The sequence below is a fragment of the Gobius niger genome (assembly GCF_951799975.1).
Source record: "Gobius niger genome assembly, chromosome: 5".
Taxonomy (NCBI): domain Eukaryota; kingdom Metazoa; phylum Chordata; class Actinopteri; order Gobiiformes; family Gobiidae; genus Gobius; species Gobius niger.
This window is the reverse complement of record NC_136856.1, coordinates 14,469,663-14,496,166: the sequence shown is the minus strand read 5'-3', so window position 1 is coordinate 14,496,166 and position 26,504 is coordinate 14,469,663. Positions and strand designations below refer to the sequence as shown.

General features: G+C 40.4%; 5 protein-coding genes across 5 annotated transcripts; all 5 read left to right on the top strand.

Annotated features, from left to right (window-relative positions):
* Nucleotides 1-1,136: 1,136 nt before the first annotated feature.
* Nucleotides 1,137-15,954, top strand: LOC306963771 (protocadherin beta-16-like; the record flags this gene model as incomplete). The annotated part of the gene is made up of 2 exons (XM_079557466.1): nt 1,137-1,475; nt 13,699-15,954. The coding sequence occupies exons 1-2, from the start codon at nt 1,326-1,328 to the stop codon at nt 15,952-15,954; spliced, it is 2,406 nt and encodes an 801-aa protein (XP_079413592.1). The 5' UTR covers nt 1,137-1,325.
* On the top strand, nt 2,335-4,708 carry LOC306963482 (protocadherin gamma-A11-like; the record flags this gene model as incomplete). Its single annotated transcript, XM_079557053.1, has 2 exons — nt 2,335-2,348; nt 2,449-4,708. The coding sequence occupies 2 exons, from the start codon at nt 2,335-2,337 to the stop codon at nt 4,706-4,708; spliced, it is 2,274 nt and encodes a 757-aa protein (XP_079413179.1).
* LOC306963759 (protocadherin gamma-A11-like) lies at nt 6,225-8,756 on the top strand. The gene has a single exon (XM_079557453.1). It carries the CDS (start codon nt 6,294-6,296, stop codon nt 8,670-8,672), a length of 2,379 nt encoding a protein of 792 aa, XP_079413579.1. The 5' UTR covers nt 6,225-6,293; the 3' UTR covers nt 8,673-8,756.
* Nucleotides 15,955-17,933: 1,979 nt separating the features above from the next.
* On the top strand, nt 17,934-21,166 carry LOC306963531 (protocadherin gamma-A4-like; the record flags this gene model as incomplete). The annotated part of the gene is made up of 2 exons (XM_079557105.1): nt 17,934-20,287; nt 21,152-21,166. The coding sequence occupies exons 1-2, from the start codon at nt 17,996-17,998 to the stop codon at nt 21,164-21,166; spliced, it is 2,307 nt and encodes a 768-aa protein (XP_079413231.1). The 5' UTR covers nt 17,934-17,995.
* A 1,499-nt stretch (nt 21,167-22,665) lies between these two features.
* LOC306963750 (protocadherin beta-15-like) lies at nt 22,666-25,090 on the top strand (the record flags this gene model as incomplete). The annotated part of the gene is made up of 1 exon (XM_079557444.1): nt 22,666-25,090. Exon 1 carries the CDS (start codon nt 22,691-22,693, stop codon nt 25,088-25,090), a length of 2,400 nt encoding a protein of 799 aa, XP_079413570.1. The 5' UTR covers nt 22,666-22,690.
* Between the last annotated feature and the right edge of the window lie 1,414 nt (nt 25,091-26,504).

The window sequence follows — 26,504 nt, the reverse complement described above, 5'->3', positions numbered from 1 at the left end:
AAAAGCCACGGTAGCTAAAGGAGGTTTGAACACTGATGACGCGCATGCAGACCAATTGCACAGGTCACGAGATTTATTTGCTCCAGATGGCAACATGGGGGTAAACAGGCTCTTACTTAGTTCATTGCTAATGGAATACCGTTTGATACCACAATAAAATGAGTGACGGTCAACAGAGAGTTTCCTACCCAAGCTTCCCCACTGCCACGATGTAGGCCCAGAAAACCCAACACAACACACAGCTGGTGAGCGCGCGCACGAATATGGAAACTCCTACGCGGCCACCTGATCACCGTGGCGAGGAAGCGCGTTGACACGAAGCGCACGAAGCGCACGCTGTTCATTCATAAAAGGAGAAACCACGAAAACCGTGTATGGCTCCCAAAATGTTAAAAAAAAAAAAAAAAAAATATGGACATGGCTGGTTTAATTCAGAACCATGGACAGGTCATTTGGGTCTTCAATCATGTTTCAACATTACATGTTTTAAAACAGGCTAGATTTAAGTAATAGTCAGTAGACAAAACATGAACAAGTCCAAACGTCAAAGATAAATATTCGCAAAACATAAACATAATGCTAGAATTTATGATTTGCTATTTTAGGCTTTTCTTGCTAAATCAATAATTACTTTGGTTGAGGTTCTTTCAGATCTTTATTCAGCTGATTAGCAAATAGAATTCCTAATAACTAATTATTTGTGTCATTACCTTGATCAATGGAACTAGGTAATTTGTACAATAATACTTTACAATACATATATTATAAGCCTTATTGGGGTTTGATCCATTTAAATGAAAAGTGCGTCAGGAAAATGAAGACCTTTAAAATTTTCCTTATTCCTAAATTCCATGCACACTATTCAGACTGTTTTCATGAAAAGCTTTTGGCGATTTTCCAGTGTTGATTTTGTTGTTGATTTTGCGAACTCCGTCCACCAGTGTTCTGACTTAAATATGGCATGATCTCCTTTGCTTTGTTCATCTGTGTGGAGCCCCGCCCATAATTTGTATTAGCGAATTCACTTTCGTTATTATTTGTTTTATTTTGTTGATTTTTCTTCTCTGGGAAATAATAGGTAAAGACTTTTCCTCCCGTCAAATCTCTGTTGTATGTTGTCCATTGTGACACGTGGTGCCGCTGTGGACCTGCAGAAATCTATGAGCACCATCTCCACCCATTGATGGTACATTTACCTCACCAAAGGCATATAAAGATATCGGCGCAGTGGATGCACGTAGCATTTTTATGTTTGATCGGAAAAAAACGGAGCTTTTCAACCTTATACTTTCGGACATCGAGTCAGTGACGTGTAATAAAACACAATGACGGACAAGAGGTTTATGGCAACCTTCTTTTGGGCCTGTTTTGTCCTGACAATGCCCGTGACTTATGGGGATTTGAGCTACTCCGTAGCTGAAGAAATGAGGCTTCACTCCATAATTGGAAATATAGCGAAGGATCTCGGACTGAACGTAAGCATGGGCGCAGATAGCGGGGGGGACGGGGGGGACATGACGTACCCAGATTTTCATTCACCTGGATCCGTCCCCCTCACTTTTATGAAGAAAAATATCTTGCAAGCATTTTGCAATGTGCGAAACAGCGCCTCCCTTGACCATTCACTTTGATATGCGGCGAGAAACGGTATTGCGCTCATGTGTTTGTGTTGACTGGGCTGTGCGTGTGTCAAAATGCGAAACGCGAGCTGTTGGTTATCAGACAGTGTAGCCTACGTCAGGAGGGTTCTGACACAGTTACGAATGACCCTCAATCAAAGAAGGTGGATCCACCTTCTTTGCTCCAATCCGTCCCCCCCAACTTTCATTAAAAAAAAAGTTTTCTAAAAGGCGAAACTCACAGAGAAAATCAAAAGATTAGTTCTAATATAGGCTACTGCTTTGCAACAACATAAAACAGCCAGATCATAAACGGACACTCATTTTGTTGAACTGGGCAGGCTGCCTGCGTTGTAGATATTCTATTTTAATCTTGTCTAAAAGTAATCCGGTCTGGCGTTTACGTCTCGAGCATGGTTTCCACGGTTACCCAGGGCGCGTAGCCTACATGACAGGCATCAGTTGGGGGACTGCTCTCAGAACACCATCAACATCAACAAGGTTTTTGGATCCTTCACTTAATCTGTTTCTGCATTTGAGGCCATTTATTGAAAAGTCATGTAGAGTAGTACTTATTTACAAATGTATTTTTGTATACATGTAGGCTTTGCTGTTCGTGTTTGTGTGTTTTTACAGCCTGCTATTTTGGTTTACATAAAGAATCTGTGCACTTAAAGTCAGTTCATGTTTAAATAAAACTGCTTTTTCATACGTCATGTGGCATGCTTGGTGAGTGATTAGAAACCGTACCAATACGCATTATTGTCTTGCAATGATGGGCAATTAAGTTTGATAGGTTGTCATGCCTGAGCAGCTTTGTCCCCCCCAGTTTCAAAAACCTATCTGCGCCCCTGAACGTAAGGACCATTTCATCGCGGAAAGCTCGCCTGGATTTTGAGGGATCAAACAAGCGGTACTGCGACATCAATCTGGCTACCGGGGATTTGATCGCATCAGAGAGAATAGACCGGGAGGCTCTTTGTGAAAACAAAGCGTCTTGTGTTTTAAAAGCGGATCTGATGATGGAAAACCCTCTGGAGCTACACCGTGTTAGTCTCAATGTTCAAGATATCAATGATAATTCACCAACATTCATTGAAAATTTGACCCACATCGAAATACAAGAGTCAACTGAACGGGGAAGCCGTTTCTCCATTGAAGAAGCGCACGATGCGGACATAGGACAAAACGGTGTTCAGAGATACGTTCTTCAGAAAAACGAGAACTTTATTCTGTCCTCTGGTAACAACAAAGTCGAGCTCGATTTGGAAAATAAACTAGACAGAGAAAAGCAGAAAGACATGAATTTGACTCTGACAGCTTATGATGGCGGCTCTCCTCAGAGATCTGGGACTGTAGTTATTCACATTACTGTATTAGATGCGAATGATAACGCCCCTGTGTTTAGCCAAACCGTCTATGAAGCCAGTCTGCCTGAAAATGCGCAACTAGACACTGTTGTACTGAAGGTCAGTGCTACAGACGCTGATGAGGGAGTGAATGGAGATGTGACTTATTTTTTAGGCCATCGATCGAAAAATGACATATTTTCCATTGATTCTCAAAGTGGTGAAATTCACGTTAATGGTCCAATTGACTTTGAAGAAAAACACATCTTTGAAATGACTGTTGAAGCAAAAGACGGACTTGGACTTAAATCTTATGGGAAAGTAACAATAGACGTCACTGACATCAATGACAATGCACCGATTATAAATATAAAATCATTGTCAAATCAAATACCAGAGAATGCTCCCCCTGGTGCTGAGGTGGGCATCATTCATGTACAGGACATTGACTCTGGTATTAATAGTAAGATCCACTGTTTAATTCAACAAAATGTTCCATTTAAACTAATGCCTTCATTTAAAAACTATTATTCTCTAGTGACCACAGAACAGCTGGACCGTGAGCTAGTGTCTGATTACAACATTACAATCACTGCCACTGACGAGGGCTCTCCACCTCTGTCCTCCTCTAAAACTGTCTACTTAACTGTAGCTGACATCAATGACAACCCTCCTGTGTTTGAGGAGCAGTCCTACAGCGCATATGTGACTGAAAACAACAAACCTGGCTCCACTTTATGTTCTGTTGCTGCTCGAGACCCAGACTGGAGACAGAACGGGACAGTGGTTTATTCTCTGTTACCTGGTGAGGTGAACGGGGCCCCAGTGTCCTCCTATGTATCTGTAAATGGAGACACAGGGGTGATCCATGCTGTGAGGGCTTTTGATTATGAACACTTCAGGAGTTTTAAAGTCCATGTGATGGCCAGAGACAATGGGTCTCCTCCACTCAGCAGCAACGTGACAGTCAATGTGTTTATATCTGATGTGAACGACAACTCTCCTCAAATCCTGTACCCCACCCCGGAGGGGAACTCCTTCATGACTGAACTGGTCCCTAAAGCTGCACATGCAGGCTCTCTGGTGTCCAAAGTGATAGCAGTGGACGCAGACTCTGGACAGAACGCCTGGCTGTCCTATCACATAGTCAAATCCACTGAGTCTGGGCTTTTTACTATTGGCCTCCACAGTGGAGAGATCAGGACCCAGCGGGACATCTCTGAATCTGACAGCATGAAACAGAACCTTATTGTGGCAGTGAAGGATAACGGACAGCCTCCTCTCTCTGCCACCTGCTCCATGTATTTACTGATCTCTGATAACTTGGCTGAAGTGCCTGAACTCAAGGACATTTCTTATGATGAGAGAGACTCAAAGCTGACATCCTATCTGATCATTGCACTGGTGTCAGTGTCCACATTTTTCCTCACCTTCATTATTATTGTCATGGGTGTGAGGTTCTGTCGCAGGAGGAAGCCCAGACTGTTGTTTGATGGAGCAGTTGCAATCCCCAGTGGTTATTTGCCTCCTAATTATGCAGATGTTGACGGCACAGGAACTTTACGCAGCACTTACAACTATGATGGCTACATGACAACTGGATCCAGGACAAGTGACTTTAAATTTGTCTCATCCTACAATGACAACACGCTGCCTGTAGACCAGACTCTGAGGAAAAGCCCCACTGACTTTTCTGACGTCTTTGGAGACTGTGATGACTCCCCTGAGGTAGGAATCTAATTTTTTATTCTAACTTATTTTGAACCAATCAAAATTAAAGTTAGCATAGTCGTTTACCGAATGTACTGAATGATTTTCTTCATTACCACGCAAAATGATTAATTTTTTATGTTCACCGGGTCCACATCGCGCATTTTGATGGCACATTTTATTTTGTGTGTGCATTCCAGCTTCATAAAAGATGGACGTTTTCTGTTTATTTTGTTTTTGTTTGTTTATCCTTTTGCTAATTTTTCTGACACAACCTTTCGATTTGTCAACTTTATTATATTATTATTATATAGCCTATTATATAGCCTATTTAAATTAATTATATTATCGTATGATCTTTGTTTTTATTGGTAAAGTTTACCAGAACAAACTGATTCCAGTTCCTTGGTTCTTCAATTACATTTTTTCACAGTGTCTTTTGCACTTGCACTTGTCTGGCATGAGGAGACGTTTTTGAGCGAGAAATGTGAGTGGCTGTATGTGTCCGTGCGGATTTGAACGGGCTGCCATGGTTAAAATCATCTTTTTGCTAAGCAACTATAAAATAACCTTTTCAAATACTAATAAACAATAAATCATAATTATTCTCTGAGAAATATCCTATTTAATTCGTTTGACTTTTTAAACTATTCTTAATTATCGTAGAATATATATATATACAGTTTTTTAAAAGATATTGTTAAAAAAAAAGACCATTATTATTCAGCACCATGGACAGGTCAATTTTAGGTCTCCAGTCCTCCTTAAACGCAACATGTAATGTTTTAATAATACTTAGTATTAAACATGTTTGAAAGTCAACATCAAATAAACGTGTCTAAGTTAATGCTAAAATATAAATCATTTTATTTACAATTGTGTATTGCTGTCTTTCTCTTCCAATTTGAATATTTTTTTTGGTTGTACATCCTTCAGGTCTGTTCTCAACCGATTAACAAACGAAAGTCCTACTAAATAATTAATTATTTATGCTACTTGATCAGAGGAACTGGGTTTGCTCTATTGTTACATTACTGAATAAATATATGATTAGACTTAGTAAGGCTAGAATAATTTAAATCCAGATTGCGTGAACAAAATTAAGACCTGAACTATATTCTTTTTTTCTGACGAAATAAGGTCCCGTCGCACAAAACAAAACACATTTCAAATAAATGCTTCCGGTGATTCTCCCGTGTTGAATTTTTTTGTTGATTTGGAACTCCGTCCACAAGTGTTCTGACTTAAATACGACATGATCTCCTTTGCTATGTTCATCTGTATGGAGAACAAATCATTTGTATTAACTAAAACACCTGTATTATTATTCGTTCTATCTTGATTTACTTCTCTTGGATAGGGGAGGTGAAGACTTTACTCCCTTCAAAGCTCTGTTGTATGTTGTCCATTGTGACACGTGGTGCCGCTGTGGACCTGCAGAAATCTAAGAGCACCATCTCCACCCATTGATGGTACATTTACCTCACCAAAGGCATATAAAGATATCGGCGCAGTGGATGCACGTAGCTTTTTTATGTACTTTGATCGAACAATAAACGGGTCTTTTTAACCTCATACTTTCGGACTTCGCGACAGTAACGTGTACTTAGACACAATGATGGACAAGAGGTTTATGGCAACCTTCTTTTGGGCCTGTTTTGTCCTGACAATGCCCGTGACTTATGGGGATTTTAGCTACTCCGTAGCTGAAGAAATGAAGCTTCACTCTATTATTGGAAATATTGCGAAGGATCTCGGACTGAACGTAAGGACCATTTCATCGCGGAAAGCTCGTCTGGATTTTGAGGACACAAACAAGCGGTACTGTGACATCAATCTGGCTACCGGGGATTTGATCGCATCGGAGAGAATAGACCGGGAGGCTCTTTGTGAAAACAAAGCGTCTTGTGTTTTAAAAGCGGATCTGATGATGGAAAACCCTCTGGAGCTACACCGTGTTAGTCTCAATGTTCAAGATATCAATGATAATTCGCCAAAATTTAAAAATAATTTGACCCACATCGAAATACAAGAGTCAACTGAACGGGGAAGCCGTTTCTCCATTGAAGAAGCGCACGATGCGGACATAGGACAAAACGGTGTTCAGAGATACGTTCTTCAGAAAAACGAGAACTTTATTCTGTCCTCTGGTAACAACAAAGTCGAGCTGGTTTTGGAAAATAAACTAGACAGAGAAAAGCAGAAAGACATGAATTTGACTCTGACAGCTTATGATGGCGGCTCTCCTCAGAGATCTGGGACTGTAGTTATTCACATTACTGTGTTAGATGCGAATGATAACGCCCCTGTGTTTAGCCAAACCGTCTATGAAGCCAGTCTGCCAGAAAATGCGCCACTAGACACTGTTGTACTGAAGGTCAGTGCTACAGACGCTGATGAGGGAGTGAATGGAGATGTGACTTATGATTTGGGACATAATTCAAAATTCGATGTATTTTCTATTGACTCTCAGACTGGAGAAATCCGCGTGAATGGCCAAATTGATTTTGAAGAAAAAGCATCGTTTGAATTGAGGGTTGAAGCAAAAGATGGACTCGGGCTATCCTCATACACAAAAGTAACAATTGACCTTACTGACATTAATGACAATGCACCGATAATAAATATAAAATCATTGTCAAATCAAATACCAGAGAATGCTCCCCCTGGTGCTGAGGTGGGCATCATTCATGTACAGGACAGAGACTCTGGTATTAATAGCAAGATCCGCTGTTTAATTCAACAAAATGTCCCATTTAAACTAATGCCTTCTTTTAAAAACTATTATTCACTAGTGACCACAGAACAGCTGGACCGTGAGCTAGTGTCTGATTACAACATTACAATCACTGCCACTGACGAGGGCTCTCCACCTCTGTCCTCCTCTAAAACTGTCCACTTAACTGTAGCTGACATCAATGACAACCCTCCTGTGTTTGAGGAGCAGTCCTACAGCGCATATGTGACTGAAAACAACAAACCTGGCTCCACTTTATGTTCTGTTGCTGCTCGAGACCCAGACTGGAGACAGAACGGGACAGTGGTTTATTCTCTGTTACCTGGTGAGGTGAACGGGGCCCCAGTGTCCTCCTATGTATCTGTAAATGGAGACACAGGGGTGATCCATGCTGTGAGGGCTTTTGATTATGAACACTTCAGGAGTTTTAAAGTCCATGTGATGGCCAGAGACAATGGGTCTCCTCCTCTCAGCAGCAACGTGACAGTCAATGTGTTTATATCTGATGTGAACGACAACTCTCCTCAAATCCTGTACCCCACCCCGGAGGGGAACTCCTTCATGAGTGAACTGGTCCCTAAAGCTGCACATGCAGGCTCTCTGGTGTCCAAAGTGATAGCAGTGGACGCAGACTCTGGACAGAACGCCTGGCTGTCCTATCACATAGTCAAATCCACTGAGTCTGGACTTTTTACTATTGGTCTCCACAGTGGAGAGATCAGGACCCAGCGGGACATCTCTGAATCTGACAGCATGAAACAGAACCTTGTTGTGGCAGTGAAGGATAACGGACAGCCTCCTCTCTCTGCCACCTGCTCCATGTATTTACTTATCTCTGATAACTTGGCTGAAGTGCCTGAACTCAAGGACATTTCTTATGATGAGAGAGACTCAAAGCTGACATCCTATCTGATCATTGCACTGGTGTCAGTGTCCACATTTTTCCTCACCTTCATTATTATTGTCATGGGTGTGAGGTTCTGTCGCAGGAGGAAGCCCAGACTGTTGTTTGATGGAGCAGTTGCAATCCCCAGTGGTTATCTGCCTCCTAATTATGCAGATGTTGACGGCACAGGAACTTTACGCAGCACTTACAACTATGATGGCTACATGACAACTGGATCCAGGACAAGTGACTTTAAATTTGTCTCGTCCTACAATGACAACACGCTGCCTGTAGACCAGACTCTGAGGAAAAGCCCAACTGACTTTTCTGACGTCTTTGGAGACTGTGATGACTCTCCTGAGGTAGGCTGACCACTGATCTTAAAAACTTGCTTTTCATCATCACGTAAATCCATTCAATTTCAAATGTAACTGTATGTCAATGTTTTCATCAACAATCACTGGTGCATATTTCAGATATATTTTTGCCCAGGATTTTTATTGTGTTTCCCTAACATTACCACATACTCTACCAATTTGGTGGTTGATAGACCTCAATGTGTTTTTTGTTATGTTTTGTTAAGAGTAGACATATCTTTCCACTGATATGGTGTTTTTCCCCCCCTGCAATATAACCTCCTTTTGGCTGAATATACATTAGTCTTATATATTGTGTCACTTGCCGCGAGGTAAACTTTAGCATTAGCTTAATTTTCACTTCACATGTTGCCGCTCTGATATCTAAATATTTTACACTCAGCTCTTTACTGATGATGTTGATTGATTGATTTATTGATTGATTTATTGATTTATTGATTGAATATTTTATTTCGAGCTACACAAAACAGACACAAAAGTGAGAAAAACAATAATAATAATTACAAGAAACCCATCATTCTAGCTCGTAAAGGAGTGGGAGGAAGACAAGCTTATTAACTCCCACCCCCTATTCAAATGTTCAAATGTTCAAAAGTATCTACCTTATAATGAGGAACCACATATTTCTGTGACATAAAAACAGAAATTGTAATATTTGCTCAATGTGAACTTTTCACTGGTAATTGTAGTCTCCTATTCTCATCCTGCTGTCAATTTGCAAAGAGTCTTGGTGTTTATATCGATGGTGCTTTTAAAATTGACAAATAAGTTCAGTTATCAAAACCATTTCGTCCAGCTAAGACGGGTTAAGCCCTATTTGCCACCCAACCAACTTGATAAAACTGGTTCATGCATTAATAACATACTGTGGTCTTGACCAGTCTTCCATCCGCAGACTAGTCCAGAATGATCTTGTCTGCTCAGGGACCGGAACACTTGACTCATGTGCTGTCCTCTCTCCACTGGCTTCCTCTGACATACATAATTCAGTTTAAAATTGTATTGTTTGTTTTAAAATCCCTTCACAATCTGGCACGTTCTTGTTGACTTTGCACACTCTGGGCAGCACATTGAGGTCTAGTGACCAGTTACTTTTAGACTACTCAAGTTCCAAACTACAAGCGGGAGAAGACCGAGCCTTTGTTGTTGGCCCTAAACTTTGGAATTCCCTCCACTGTGGAGAATTTCAAGTCAGTGTTGAAAATGCATTTTGTCACAGTGACTTTTAATTTAAGCAGAGCAAGACATTTTTACTAAGCTGCAGGTTTTTACATTCTTACATTCTTTTGTCTTTTTTTTTGCTCTGTTTTCTATGTTTATGCGTTATTTATTTTTTGCATTGAATGTGGAAAGCACTTTGGGGCAGTAGTCTATGTTTACATATGGTATTTAAATAAACTTGACCCAGACCTATCTCAATATTTATTTTACTTGCATTTATTTGTGTATCATTGGAGATCATAATTATATTAAACTCAATGACAGAGATGTCACATTGTAGGCCTTGATGTCAAATTTTCAGAAGAACTCTTAGTACAACTTTCTTGTAGCAGAGGAATGTGGACACGTGGAAAACAAACCCAAATAAATAAGGATCAACATTCATTTCATATCATCACGTTTCAGTGGTTATCCTCAATAATGATCTTCATGCATTACCTATATTGCATAATTGATATTGGTGCATATGTCACAGGTTTAGAAGGGGTATGTTAGAGTTTGTATGTGGCGTGCCCGAAAACTACGGATAAATAAAACTGTAGAGAGAGCTAAAGTGGTGCAATCAATAAAAACAGCAGTAAAAGAGGATTGATAACATTTAATGCTAAATAAGAACAGAATTAAAAACAGTAAATGGGCCCATTAAAAAAAAAAAAGATTTAAGTTAAGTTATACTGTATTAATCTCTGTAGAGACGGGATATATGGAAATAAAAATAGGCTAAAAGTAGGATTACGTCGAACGTGAGGTTGGTCAAAGTCTTCCCTGGACCCTGGTCTCCACCGTGTCTTCCGTGGGGTGCACCTCAGCTGGTCCAGCCACGTGCGTCTCCACCAGTGGGTCTTGTTGGCTTCGCCGTGTAATGCTCTGCCAGTGCGCCTCAGCGGTGGAAGGACCACAGTTGGAAATGAGAATTTTTGTTGTGACTTTGTATAGGTTAATGGATCTTTGTGCACCTGTGGGTGTAACAGATAAAAAAGTAACTTGTTCCAATGGGGATATCTCTTTGTGATACAGCCACATGAGTTGTTTATGTAATATTTGCATTCACATATTTCTGTTTAATTTGAGCTTTTCTCATATTTTACGGCAGTCTTGTGATGCGTTTATTCGCAAGGGTGAAAATCTGATTGCTGGTTGAAATATAGAAACATTGTAGTTTTGATTGTATTTTACATTAAATGATGTATTTTTTCCAGAAAATAAACGAAACAGGATGCATCATAATTTCAAGGTTTAACTGACGCGAGTTGTTATTCTCTTAAACACACTCGTGGTGTCAGTGTTCACCAGTGAATACCACAGCGTGTTGTTCCCCATTCTCTCTTGAGGTAGGTTAATAATAAATGTTGCATATCCAAGTTGCTGCTGGTACATCTAATATATAACCAGATCATTTAGTAAAATTAAAAAAACAACAACAACATGGAAACCATTAGATACAAATCAGTAAATCTTTCAAACTGCAATTCTCTTTCAGATTTTTCTTGTTCAGTTTCGCTTTAAAAATTGTATTTCTGTTTGTTCTGGCTTCATACTTTATCAGACAGTCATGACACTGGCTGATGATGCTGTTGAGAGTTTAAGTCTTCAATTCTTCTAATTCTTTCTTTGTTCCCCCCTAAAATACTCTTTCATTTTTGTTAGATGGGTCTGTTTCTCTGCAGACTCGAGCATTTAGATAGTTTTATGGTTTTAAATGTGAGATCAAATCATTTCTCTTTTTTTAGATTAGTGCTGCTTGATACAATTACATTTCTTCAGTGATTTGTGGTATAAAAATAACCTTTCTGTGATATTTCTCTGCAGTCTTATCAGGTTATGAATTAAATAGCACTATCTACAAACTGTATGTCTTTTTTTTGTCCATTAGAAGCCCAGAATTTGAGGTCATGCGTTGGGATGTGTTTGCTTTGTCAAGATGGTTATTAGTTTTGACGTGTGAAGATGTTAAAGCATTCAATATAATGAATGAATGAATGTGGAGCATCGGGGTAAAAGGTGGATTTGTTGTTGAGAGATATTTGCAACTACATTTTGTGTGAACGTCCTCTACGTGTTGCGGTTTGAGAACAGAAACTCGGGACGTTGCCTTAAAGTACTGTCCATGCTGAAAACTTTTCATACTGTTTGACAGTATTTTGTTACATAACTTTCTTTCACATTTATCAAGAGGCAGGTAAACAGCCCGTGTAACATTGAGAAAACTCCTCAAACGGTTTTTTGTTTTGTTTTTTGGCTTCTCATTTTTTGGTATGACTAAGGACTGCATGAATTAAATTTAGAGATGTAATCCCAATGGTCGTTACCGACGCATTACGATTTTTTTTTTCACATTTGCATCTGTTATGAACACAATCTGTAACATTTTCTTTTTTTATGCCAATTTTGAGCAGGGGCGCAGATAGGTTTTTGAAACTGGGGGGGACAAAGCTGCTCAGGCATGACAACCTATCAAACTTAATTGCCCATCATTGCAAGACAATAATGCGTATTGGTACGGTTTCTAATCACTCACCAAGCATGCCACATGACGTATGAAAAAGCAGTTTTATTTAAACATGAACTGACTTTAAGTGCACAGATTCTTTATGTAAACCAAAATAGCAGGCTGTAAAAACACACAAACACGAACAGCAAAGCCTACATGTATACAAAAATACATTTGTAAATAAGTACTACTCTACATGACTTTTCAATAAATGGCCTCAAATGCAGAAACAGATTAAGTGAAGGATCCAAAAACCTTGTTGATGTTGATGGTGTTCTGAGAGCAGTCCCCCAACTGATGCCTGTCATGTAGGCTACGCGCCCTGGGTAACCGTGGAAACCATGCTCGAGACGTAAACGCCAGACCGGATTACTTTTAGACAAGATTAAAATAGAATATCTACAACGCAGGCAGCCTGCCCAGTTCAACAAAATGAGTGTCCGTTTATGATCTGGCTGTTTTATGTTGTTGCAAAGCAGTAGCCTATATTAGAACTAATCTTTTGATTTTCTCTGTGAGTTTCGCCTTTTAGAAAACTTTTTTTTTAATGAAAGTTGGGGGGGACGGATTGGAGCAAAGAAGGTGGATCCACCTTCTTTGATTGAGGGTCATTCGTAACTGTGTCAGAACCCTCCTGACGTAGGCTACACTGTCTGATAACCAACAGCTCGCGTTTCGCATTTTGACACACGCACAGCCCAGTCAACACAAACACATGAGCGCAATACCGTTTCTCGCCGCGTATCAAAGTGAATGGTCAAGGGAGGCGCTGTTTCGCACATTGCAAAATGCTTGCAAGATATTTTTCTTCATAAAAGTGAGGGGGACGGATCCAGGTGAATGAAAATCTGGGTACGTCATGTCCCCCCCGTCCCCCCCGCTATCTGCGCCCATGATTTTGAGTCGTTATTGCGTTTGGCATATCATACTTTTAACTTGTTAAACTGGGGCTGCACTGGTCATTCCTTAAAACAAACTCGTGGTGTCAGTATTCACTAGCTAATGGTGCAGCAAATCCGCTCCCCTTCCTTCTTTGTCAGTTGTAAAGTGGGCCTACATCTTGTGCGACACGTTGTGTTTATTTTTGCGCTTCGTTTGCGACAAGAGGAGACATCACATTTAGTGAAGATCACAACATTTTAATCGGTTACCAGAGACTGGATAATGGGCAATAAAATATACGCCTTTCTATGCGCATGGACCTTTATTTTTGTCACACTGAATGCAGTCAATGCAGACGTGGCTTACTCTGTGCGAGAGGAGATGAAACGTGGATCTGTGATCGGAAATATCGCGAAGGATATTGGACTTGATGTGGGCAGATTGTCTGCTCGAAGGGCGCGCGTTGACTCCGAGGACAACAGCGTCCAGTACTGCAGTGTGAACCTCAACACGGGAGAGCTGGTTGTTCAGGAGAGGATTGACAGAGAGGGCCTTTGTGCGAAGAAGACTTCATGTATTCTGAAACAGGAGCTCGTGCTGGAAAACCCTTTAGAGCTGCATCGCTTTACTATCCGCGTCCAAGACATAAATGACAACGCGCCACAATTTGCTGAAAATCCTCTTAAATTTGAAATTCAGGAATCAGCTGATAAGGGCGCGCGGTTTGTTGTTGGTGAAGCGCATGACGGAGACATAGGAGAAAATGCTGTTCAGGGCTACACCCTTCAACAAAACGACCATTTTAAGCTGAATGTTAATTCAAACTCAGCTGGACGAAAATACTGTGAGTTGATTTTAGATAAAGAACTAGACAGAGAGCATAATAACGATATTTCACTTGTTCTGACTGCGTTTGATGGCGGCTCTCCTCAGAGATCAGGCACAGTAGTCATCCATGTCACTGTTCTTGATGCTAATGATAATGCGCCAGTGTTTAGTCAGACTGTGTATAAAGCGAGTCTCCCAGAAAACTCTCCTCCAGATACATTGGTTATTACAGTGACTGCTACTGACGCTGATGAGGGTTTGAACAGCGAGATCAGCTATCAGTTTGATCGTGTAACTGACGACAATACCGATGTATTTTTTATTGGCACCAAAACTGGAGATGTTAAAGTTAAGGGGATGATTGATTATGAAAAAACATCGTCTTATGAAATGCAAATTAGTGCCAAAGATGGTTTAGGACTTGTCTCATATGCCACATTAATAATTGATATCACTGATGTTAACGACAATGCTCCTGTCATTAACTTGAAGTCTCTGACCAATCAGATCCCAGAGAATGTGTCACCTGGTACAGAGGTGGGCATCATTAATGTGCAGGACAGAGACTCAGAGAACAACAGACAGGTCCGCTGCTCCCTTCAGACTGGTGTCCCTTTCAAGTTAGTCCCTTCCATTAAAAACTATTATTCTCTAGTGACCACAGAACAGCTGGACCGTGAGCTAGTGTCTGATTACAACATTACAATCACTGCCACTGACGAGGGCTCTCCACCTCTGTCCTCCTCTAAAACCGTCCACTTAACTGTAGCTGACATCAATGACAACCCTCCTGTGTTTGAGGAGCAGTCCTACAGTGCATATGTGACTGAAAACAACAAACCTGGCTCCACTTTATGTTCTGTTGCTGCTCGAGACCCAGACTGGAGACAGAACGGGACAGTGGTTTATTCTCTGTTACCTGGTGAGGTGAACGGGGCCCCAGTGTCCTCCTATGTATCTGTAAATGGAGACACAGGGGTGATCCATGCTGTGAGGGCTTTTGATTATGAACACTTCAGGAGTTTTAAAGTCCATGTGATGGCCAGAGACAATGGGTCTCCTCCACTCAGCAGCAACGTGACAGTCAATGTGTTTATATCTGATGTGAACGACAACTCTCCCCAAATCCTGTACCCCACCCCGGAGGGGAACTCCTTCATGACTGAACTGGTCCCTAAAGCTGCACATGCAGGCTCTCTGGTGTCCAAAGTGATAGCAGTGGACGCAGACTCTGGACAGAACGCCTGGCTGTCCTATCACATAGTCAAATCCACTGAGTCTGGACTTTTTACTATTGGTCTCCACAGTGGAGAAATCAGGACCCAGCGGGACATCTCTGAATCTGACAGCATGAAACAGAACCTTATTGTGGCAGTGAAGGATAACGGACAGCCTCCTCTCTCTGCCACCTGCTCCATGTATTTACTGATCTCTGATAACTTGGCTGAAGTGCCTGAACTCAAGGACATTTCTTATGATGAGAGAGACTCAAAGCTGACATCCTATCTGATCATTGCACTGGTGTCAGTGTCCACATTTTTCCTCACCTTCATTATTATTGTCATGGGTGTGAGGTTCTGTCGCAGGAGGAAGCCCAGACTGTTGTTTGATGGAGCAGTTGCAATCCCCAGTGGTTATCTGCCTCCTAATTATGCAGATGTTGACGGCACTGGAACTTTACGCAGCACTTACAACTATGATGGCTACATGACAACTGGATCCAGGACAAGTGACTTTAAATTTGTGTCATCCTACAATGACAACACGCTGCCTGTAGACCAAACTCTGAGGAAAAGCCCCACTGACTTTTCGGACGTCTTTGGAGACTGTGATGACTCTCTTGAGGTAGGCTAATCGTAAATTAATAATCTTCCTGTCAATCCAAATAATGCAATCAATTTTAAATTCAACAACATGGAAACAGTTTCCTCAATATTCACAGTTCCTATTCTAGATTTCATTTTCTTTCCTTTGTTATCATATTATATCTATATAATTTTCCATGTTTTTCTCACTTTACCATTTTTTTCCGTTTTACTAATTTGGTTATTGATAGACTATGATTTACTGTACTTGTTCATGGAGTAGACATTTTTCTTTCACTGATGTCACTTACCTTTGGCTGAATGTTTTTTTTTTTTTATTTGCTCTCTCACTTTAGTATGTGGAATGTTTTTTTTTTTGCTCTCTCACTTTAGTATGTCTCTGCCTCTGCTGGCTTTAAAACCTCCAGAGAGTTTTTTTTTACATTTTAATTTTAATTTTTAATTTATTTATTTTTCATCTCTGATGCATTTGCAATGTTGATATTGTTATACTCAAAGACAATATTAATAAATGCTGCATTTAGCTATGAGTGAATTGTCACATTAAATAATTCATTCAGTGATTTGAGCTCTAACACTTGCCTAAAGTATTTTTTTTTTTTTGCGACAAGTTTGCATGCAGTGCATGATATTTATTTTATTTTCCGTCCATTCTGCTGAAACTGTTTTGAACTAATTACTATTTCCTGTGCTTATTCATGAGGACAGGTCATTGTCACAATAATATAGATAGCATTTTTTAATGTGTTCATTTGTTTGTTTTGTTCATTACTGCAGTGCTTTTAAGCTATTTTGCATCAGTGGTCCTTTAGAGATGTGGGTCACATTGTAATATGTACAACGCATATAATAATGATTCAGATACACTTCTTACACTTTCAAAGTCTAAAAATTGTTTCCATAACCATAAACCTTCACACCCTTTTTATTTGGAGGACATGAATACACATAACAACAGTTACAAAGGAACATCCATCATTCATCTTCTATTCTCCTTCAAATATTGCATTTCAGACATTGGATAAAACTCTATCTCACACAGTATATTTTTTACTGCTTGAATACAGACACGTCACCTTCTCCTACAGGTTTATTTAAATTAATATCTTTGAATTACCCTGGCGCCCCGCATTTTCGATTTTTTTTGTCTCTGCCAACGAATTGATATGCACTTATCTTTACAAATGAAATATGGAATTACGCAAGGAAATAAAACCAGTAACATATTTTAAAAGTGATTAATCTTTAAAAACATCTATTGATGAATTGTTGATACATTGAATGCCTTCATATATTTGTCGGATTATTTGTTTTGGTACGTTTCTTATCTATAGTGGAGACCGCTTATAATTGTACGATTTGAGCACAAATTAATACATGAATTTTCATCAACACCCAATTGTTTCGGACCAGACAAAAAACAACAACCACATGTTATACCTACTAAATGTGACTTTAGCTTGTAATTTTAGTTAAATTATTTGGAGGATTTTTCCCCCCTCGTTTTGTGCTTTTCTTTTCTTTTCTTTTCATTTCTTCGTTTTTTCTATTTATTTGTATGAGTCGCATACGTTATTCACTTCACTTCACTTCACTTTATTTCATGTCCCCGATAGGGCAATTAGTTTTGCAGCACAAGATACATAAAAATAGATACATAAAAACAGACAACAACAATACAAATGCATTCATTCACTATATCCATTCATTCACTATTCATTCGTTCACTGCATTCATTATTTTCAGCGTTAAGATGAGAGGGTTGTTATTCCCTAAAACACACTCCTGGTGTCAGTGTTCACCAGTGAATAGCGCAGCGTGTTGTTCCCCTTCCTTCTTTGTCAGTAGTAGTGGTGTGGTCATACATTTTTGCGCGAAACGCTGGTCTTCTTTACGAACAGCGTACGTGAAATTAAAAGAAACAACGCATTCAGTGACGCTCTTCGCATTTGGTTTATGTAGGAGGGAAAACGGGCAGCATGAAAGGAACCTATTATTCCACTTGGATTTCAATTTTTTTCACAATTCATTCGGTCAGTGGAGACGTGACCTACTCCATTCCAGAGGAGATGAAACGTGGATCTGTGATCGGAAATATCGCGAAGGATATTGGACTTGATGTGGGCAGATTGTCTGCTCGCAGGGCGCGCGTTGACTCCGAGGACAACAGCGTCCAGTACTGCAGTGTGAACCTCAACACGGGAGAGCTGGTTGTTCAGGAGAGGATTGACAGAGAGGGCCTTTGTGCGAAGAAGACTTCATGTATTCTGAAACAGGAGCTCGTGCTGGAAAACCCTTTAGAGCTGCATCGCTTTACTATCCGCGTCCAAGACATAAATGACAACGCGCCACAATTTGCTGAAGATTCACTTAAATTTGAAATTCGGGAATCAGCGGATAAGGGCGCGCGGTTTGTTGTTGGTGAAGCGCATGATGGAGACATAGGAGAAAATGCTGTTCAGGGCTACACCCTTCAACAAAACGACCATTTTAAGCTGAATGTTAATTCAAACTCAGCTGGACGAAAATACTGTGAGTTGATTTTAGATAAAGAACTAGACAGAGAGCATAACAACGATATTTCACTTGTTCTGACTGCGTTTGATGGCGGCTCTCCTCAGAGATCAGGCACAGTAGTCATCCATGTCACTGTTCTTGATGCAAATGATAATGCGCCAGTGTTTAGTCGGACTGTGTATAAAGCGAGTCTCCCAGAAAACTCTCCTCCAGATACACTGGTTATTACAGTGACTGCTACTGACGCTGATGAGGGTTTGAACAGCGAGATCAGCTATCAGTTTGATCGTGTCACTGACGACAATACCGATGTGTTTTTTATTGGCACCAAAACGGGAGATGTTAAAGTTAAGGGGATGATTGATTATGAAAAAACATCGTCTTATGAAATGCAAATTAGTGCCAAAGATGGATTGGGGCTGGTCTCATATGCCACGTTAATACTTGATATCACTGATGTTAACGACAATGCTCCTGTTATTAACTTGAAGTCTCTGACCAATCAGATCCCAGAGAATGTGTCACCTGGTTCAGAGGTGGGCATCATTAATGTGCAGGACAGAGACTCAGAGAACAACAGACAGGTCCGCTGCTCCCTTCAGACTGGTGTCCCTTTCAAGTTAGTCCCTTCCATTAAAAACTATTATTCTCTAGTGACCACAGAACAGCTGGACCGTGAGCTAGTGTCTGATTACAACATTACAATCACTGCCACTGACGAGGGCTCTCCACCTCTGTCCTCCTCTAAAACTGTCCACTTAACTGTAGCTGACATCAATGACAACCCTCCTGTGTTTGAGGAGCAGTCCTACAGCGCATATGTGACTGAAAACAACAAACCTGGCTCCACTTTATGTTCTGTTGCTGCTCGAGACCCAGACTGGAGACAGAACGGGACAGTGGTTTATTCTCTGTTACCTGGTGAGGTGAACGGGGCCCCAGTGTCCTCCTATGTATCTGTAAATGGAGACACAGGGGTGATCCATGCTGTGAGGGCTTTTGATTATGAACACTTCAGGAGTTTTAAAGTCCATGTGATGGCCAGAGACAATGGGTCTCCTCCACTCAGCAGCAACGTGACAGTCAATGTGTTTATATCTGATGTGAATGACAACTCTCCTCAAATCCTGTACCCCACCCCGGAGGGGAACTCCTTCATGACTGAACTGGTCCCTAAAGCTGCACATGCAGGCTCTCTGGTGTCCAAAGTGATAGCAGTGGACGCAGACTCTGGACAGAACGCCTGGCTGTCCTATCACATAGTAAAATCCACTGAGTCTGGGCTTTTTACTATTGGCCTCCACAGTGGAGAGATCAGGACCCAGCGGGACATCTCTGAATCTGACAGCATGAAACAGAACCTTATTGTGGCAGTGAAGGACAATGGACAGCCTCCTCTCTCTGCCACCTGCTCCATGTATTTACTGATCTCTGATAACTTGGCTGAAGTGCCTGAACTCAAGGACATTTCTTATGATGAGAGAGACTCAAAGCTGACATCCTATCTGATCATTGCACTGGTGTCAGTGTCCACATTTTTCCTCACCTTCATTATTATTGTCATAGGTGTGAGGTTTTGTCGCAGGAGGAAGCCCAGACTGTTGTTTGATGGAGCAGTTGCAATCCCCAGTGGTTATCTGCCTCCTAATTATGCAGATGTTGACGGCACAGGAACTTTACGCAGCACTTACAACTATGATGGCTACATGACAACTGGATCCAGGACAAGTGACTTTAAATTTGTCTCGTCCTACAATGACAACACGCTGCCTGTAGACCAGACTCTGAGGAAAAGCCCCACTGACTTTTCTGACGTCTTTGGAGACTGTGATGACTCACCTGAGGTAGGCTCAGCACAGTTCTTAAGAACTTGCTTTTTATCTTTACATCAATTCTTTCAATTTCAAGTGCAACTATATGGCTCTGTTTTCATGAATTATTACAGGTGCATTTTTCAGATATAATTTTGCCCTGGATTTTTATTGTGTCTCCCTTTTATACTGACATCACCACATGCTCTACTTTAGCAATTTGGCAATGGATAGCCATCAAAATGTTTTTATTATCGCATATATTATTTTGATAGTAGACATATTTTCCACTGATTTGTTTTCATTTTCCTGCAATTTCACCTCCTTTTGGCTGAATACACATTAGTCTTGCATATCGTCTCACTTGCCACAAGGGTAAACTTTAGCATTAGCTTTATTTTCACTTTACATGTTGTTGCTCACCTCTTTGTTGATGATGTTCAAAAGTATTCTGCGACTTAAAAACAGAAATTGTAGTATTTGGTCAATATGAGCCTTCTATTTTCACTGGTAATTGTAGTCCCCTATCCTCATCCTGCTGTCAATATGCAAAGAGTCTTGGTGTTTATATCAATGGTGCTTTTAAAATGGACAAATAAGTTAAGTTTTCAAAACCATTTCGTCCAGCTAAGACGGGTTAAGCCCTATTTGCCTCCCAACCAACTTGATAAAACTGGTCCATGCATTAATAACATACTGTGATCTTGACCAGTCTTCCATCCGCAGACTAGTCCAGAATGATCTTGTCTGCTCAGGGACCGGAACACTTGACTCATGTGCTGTCCTCTCTCCACTGGCTTCCTCTGACATACATAATTCAGTTTAAAATTGTATTGTTTGTTTTAAAATCCCTTCACAATCTGGCACGTTCTTGTTGACTTTGCACACTCTGGGCAGCACATTGAGGTCTAGTGACCAGTTACTTTTAGACTACTCAAGTTCCAAACTACAAGCGGGAGAAGACCGAGCCTTTGTTGTTGGCCCTAAACTTTGGAATTCCCTCCACTGTGGAGAATTTCAAGTCAGTGTTGAAAATGCATTTTGTCACAGTGACTTTTAATTTAAGCAGAGCAAGACATTTTTACTAAGCTGCAGGTTTTTGCATTCTTACATTCTTTTATCTTTTTTTTTGCTCTGTTTTCTATGTTTCTGTGTTATTTATTTTTTGCATTGAATGTGGAAAGCACTTTGGGGCAGTAGTCTATGTTTACATATGGTATTTAAATAAACTTGACCCAGACCTATCTCAATATTTATTTTACTTGCATTTATTTGTGTATCATTGGAGATCATAATTATATTAAACTCAATGACAGAGATGTCACATTGTAGGCCTTGATGTCAAATTTTCAGAAGAACTCTCATATGGAAAAAGGCAGGAGGCCATAGTACAACTTTCTTGTAGCAGAAGAATGTGGACACGTGGAAAAAGTGAAAACAAACCCAAATAAATAAGGATCAACATTCATTTCTTATCATCACGTTTCAGTGGTTATCCTCAATAATGATCTTCATGCATTACCTATATTGCATAATTGATATGGGTGCATATGTCACAGGTTTAGAAGGGGTATGGGAGAGTTTGTATGTGGCGTGGCCGACTGAATAAATAAAACTGCGGGTAAATAAAACTGTAGAGAGAGATAAAGTGGTGCAATCAATAAAAACAGCAGTAAAAGAGGATTGAATAACATTTGATTCTGAATAAGAACAGAATTAAAAACAATAAATGGGCCCAATTAAAAAGAGATTTACAACGGGATATATGGAAATTAAAACAGGGTAAAAGTAGGACTACGTTGACAGTGAAGTTGGTCAAAGTCTCCGCTGGACCCTGGTCTCCGCCGTGTCTTCCGTGGGGTGCACCTCAGCTGGACCAGCCGCGTGGACAGGAGGATTTTTGTTGTGACTTAGAGGTTGGGATCTTTTTGAACCTGTGGGTGTACCAGATAAAACACTAGCTATTTCCCATGGGGATAACTAATTGTGATACAGCCACATGAGTTGTTTATGTAATAAACGCATTCAAATATTATCTTCTCTTTAATTGGAATGTTTCTCATATTTTCCGGCAGTCTGGTGATGCGTTTAATTCGCAAAAGGGAAAATCTGATCGCTGGTTGAAATATAGAAACAATGTAGTTTTGATTGCATTTTAGATTAATAGATATATTTTTTTTTCCAGAAAATAAACGAAACAGGATGCACAATTTTAAGGTTTAACAGACGCTAGTTGTTATTCTCTTAAACACACTCGCGGTGTCAGTGTTCACCAGTGAATACCACAGCGGGTTGTTCCCCATCCTCTTTGTCAGTGGTGAAGTGCTCATACGTTTTTGTGCGAAGTGCTTCTTTCCAGATTCAAGACGAACTCAGATAAATTAAAAGCGACCACATTCAGTGACACAACGTTTTTGTCATACACTTGGATGAATAATGGACAATAACAGACGCGCGGTTTTGTGGGGTTGGATGTTTATTTCTTTCATTTTGAATCTGGTCAGTGGAGACGTGACCTACTCCATTCCAGAGGAGATGAAACGTGGATCCGTGATCGGAAATATCGCGAAGGATATTGGACTTGATTTGGGCAGATTGTTTGCTCGCAGGGCGCGCGTTGACTCCGAGGACAACAGCGTCCAGTACTGCAGTGTGAACCTCAACACGGGAGAGCTGGTTGTTCAGGAGAGGATTGACAGAGAGGGCCTTTGTGCGAAGAAGACTTCATGTATTCTGAAACAGGAGCTCGTGCTGGAAAACCCTTTAGAGCTGCATCGCTTTACGATCCGCGTCCAAGACATAAATGACAACGCGCCGCAATTTAAGGAGGATTCATTTAGATTTGAAATTCGAGAATCCACAGGAAAAGGGGCACGGTTTGCTGTTGGTGAGGCGCATGACCGAGATATTGGGGAAAACGCTGTTCAGGGCTACACCCTTCAGGGAAATACCAACTTTAAACTCAACGTTAATTCAAACTCAGCAGGACGAAAATACTGTGAATTGGTTTTAGATAAAGAATTAGACAGAGAAGATAATAACGAAATGTCCTTTGTTTTGACTGCGTTTGATGGCGGCTCTCCTCAGAGATCAGGCACAGTTGTCATCCATGTCACTGTTCTTGATGCTAATGATAATGCGCCAGTGTTTAGTCAGACTGTGTATAAAACGAGTCTCCCAGAAAACTCTCCTCCAAAAACTCTGGTTATTACAGTGACTGCTACTGACGCTGACGAGGGCTTGAACAGCGAGATTATGTATGAATTTTACCAGAGTTCTGATGAAACTGGTAATGTGTTTTTGATGAATCCTAAAACAGGAGAGGTGACTGTCTCAGGTGAAATTGATCATGAAAAAATGCCCTCATATGAAATGCAAATTAGTGCTAAAGATGGCTTAGGGCTGGTCTCATATACAACGTTAATAATAGATATAACGGATGTTAACGACAATGCTCCTGTCATTAACTTGAAGTCACTGACCAATCAGATCCCAGAGAATGTGTCACCTGGTACAGAGGTGGGCATCATTAATGTGCAGGACAGAGACTCAGAGAACAACAGACAGGTCCGCTGCTCCCTTCAGACTGGTGTCCCTTTCAAGTTAGTTCCTTCCATTAAAAACTATTATTCTCTAGTGACCACAGAACAGCTGGACCGTGAGCTAGTGTCTGATTACAACATTACAATCACTGCCACTGACGAGGGCTCTCCACCTCTGTCCTCCTCTAAAACTGTCCACTTAACTGTAGCTGACATCAATGACAACCCTCCTGTGTTTGAGGAGCAGTCCTACAGCGCATATGTGACTGAAAACAACAAACCTGGCTCCACTTTATGTTCTGTTGCTGCTCGAGACCCAGACTGGAGACAGAACGGGACAGTGGTTTATTCTCTGGTACCTGGTGAGGTGAATGGGGCCCCAGTGTCCTCCTATGTGTCTGTAAATGGAGACACAGGGGTGATCCATGCTGTGAGGGCTTTTGATTATGAACACTTTAGGAGTTTTAAAGTCCATGTGATGGCCAGAGACAATGGGTCTCCTCCACTCAGCAGCAACGTGACAGTCAATGTGTTTATATCTGATGTGAACGACAACTCTCCTCAAATCCTGTACCCCACCCCGGAGGGGAACTCCTTCATGACTGAACTGGTCCCTAAAGCTGCACATGCAGGCTCTCTGGTGTCCAAAGTGATAGCAGTGGATGCAGACTCTGGACAGAACGCCTGGCTGTCCTATCACATAGTCAAATCCACTGAGTCTGGACTTTTTACTATTGGTCTCCACAGTGGAGAGATCAGGACCCAGCGGGACATCTCTGAATCTGACAGCATCAAACAGAACCTTATTGTGGCAGTGAAGGATAACGGACAGCCTCCTCTTTCTGCCACCTGCTCCATGTATTTACTGATCTCTGATAACTTGGCTGAAGTGCCTGAACTCAAGGACATTTCTTATGATGAGAGAGACTCAAAGCTGACATCCTATCTGATCATTGCACTGGTGTCAGTGTCCACATTTTTCCTCACCTTCATTATTATTGTCATGGGTGTGAGGTTCTGTCGCAGGAGGAAGCCCAGACTGTTGTTTGATGGAGCAGTTGCAATCCCCAGTGGTTATCTGCCTCCTAATTATGCAGATGTTGACGGCACAGGAACTTTACGCAGCACTTACAACTATGATGGCTACATGACAACTGGATCCAGGACAAGTGACTTTAAATTTGTGTCATCCTACAATGACAACACGCTGCCTGTAGACCAGACTCTGAGGAAAAGCCCAACAGACTTTTCTGACGTCTTTGGAGACTGTGGTGACTCTCCTGAGGTAGGCTAATCGTAAATTAATAATCTTCCTGTCAATCTAAATAATGCAATCAGTTTTAAATTCAACAACATGGAAACAGTTTCCTCAATATTCACAATTCCCATTCTAGATTTTATTTTATTTCCTTTGTTATCATATTATATCTATATAATTTTCCATGTTTTTCTCACTTTACCATTGTTTCCGTTTTACTTATTTGGTTATTGATAGACTATGATTTACTGTACTTGTTCATGGAGTAGACATTTTTCTTTCACTGATGTCACTTACATTTGGCTGAATGTTTTTTTTGCTCTCTCACTTTAGTATGTATCGGCCTCTGCCGGCTTTAAAACCTCCAGAGAGGTTTTTTTTTTAAAGTGTTTTTTTTTTTTTTTTATCTCTGATGCATTTGCAATGTTGATATTGTTATACTCAAAGACAATATTAATATATGGTGCATTTAGCCATGTGTGAATTGTCACATTAAACAATTCATTCAGTGATTTGAGCTCTAACACTTGCCTAAAGTATTTTTTTTTTGCGACAAGTTGGGATACAGTGCATGATATTTATTTTATTTTCCGTCCATTCTGCAGAAACTGTTTTGAACTATTTACTATTTCCTGTGCTTATTCATGAGGACAGGTCATTGTCACAATAATATAGATAGCATTTTTTAATGTGTTCATTTGTTTGCTTTGTTCATTACTGCAGTGCTTCTTAAGCTTTTTTCCATCAGTGGTCCTTTAGAGGTGGGTCACATTGTAATATGTACAATGCATATAATAATGATTCAGATACACTTCTTACACTTTCAAAGTCTAAAAATTGTTTCCATAACCATAAAACTTCACACCCTTTTTATTTGGAGGACATGAATACACATAACAACAGTTACAAAGGAACATCCATCATTCATCTTCTATTCTCCTTCAAATATTGCATTTCAGACATTGGATAAAACTCTATCTCACACAGTATATTTTTTACTGCTTGAATAGAGACACGTCACCTTCTCCTACAGGTTTATTTAAATTAATATCTTTGAATTACCCTGGCGCCCCGCATTTTTTTATTTTTTTTTTGTCTCTGCCAACGAATTGATACGCACTTATCTTTACAAATGAAAAATGGAATTACGCAAGGAACCAGTAACATATATTAAAAGTGATTAATCTTTCAAAACATCTATTGATGAATTGTTGATATATTGAATGCCTTCATATATTTGTCGGATTGTTTGTTTTGGTCCGTTTCTTATATAGTGGAGACCGCTTATAATTGTACGATTTGAGCACAAATTAATACATGAATTTTCATCAGCACCCAATTGTTTCGGACCAGACAAAAACAACAACCACATGTTATACCTACTAAATTTGACTTTACCTTGTAATTTTAGTTAACATATTTGGAGGATTTTCCCCCCCTCGTTGTGTGC

Bases quoted from the DNA above. Each gene is read 5' to 3' on its own strand.
- LOC306963759 (XM_079557453.1), top strand. From the start codon at position 6,294: ATGATGGACAAGAGGTTTATGGCAACCTTCTTTTGGGCCTGTTTTGTC.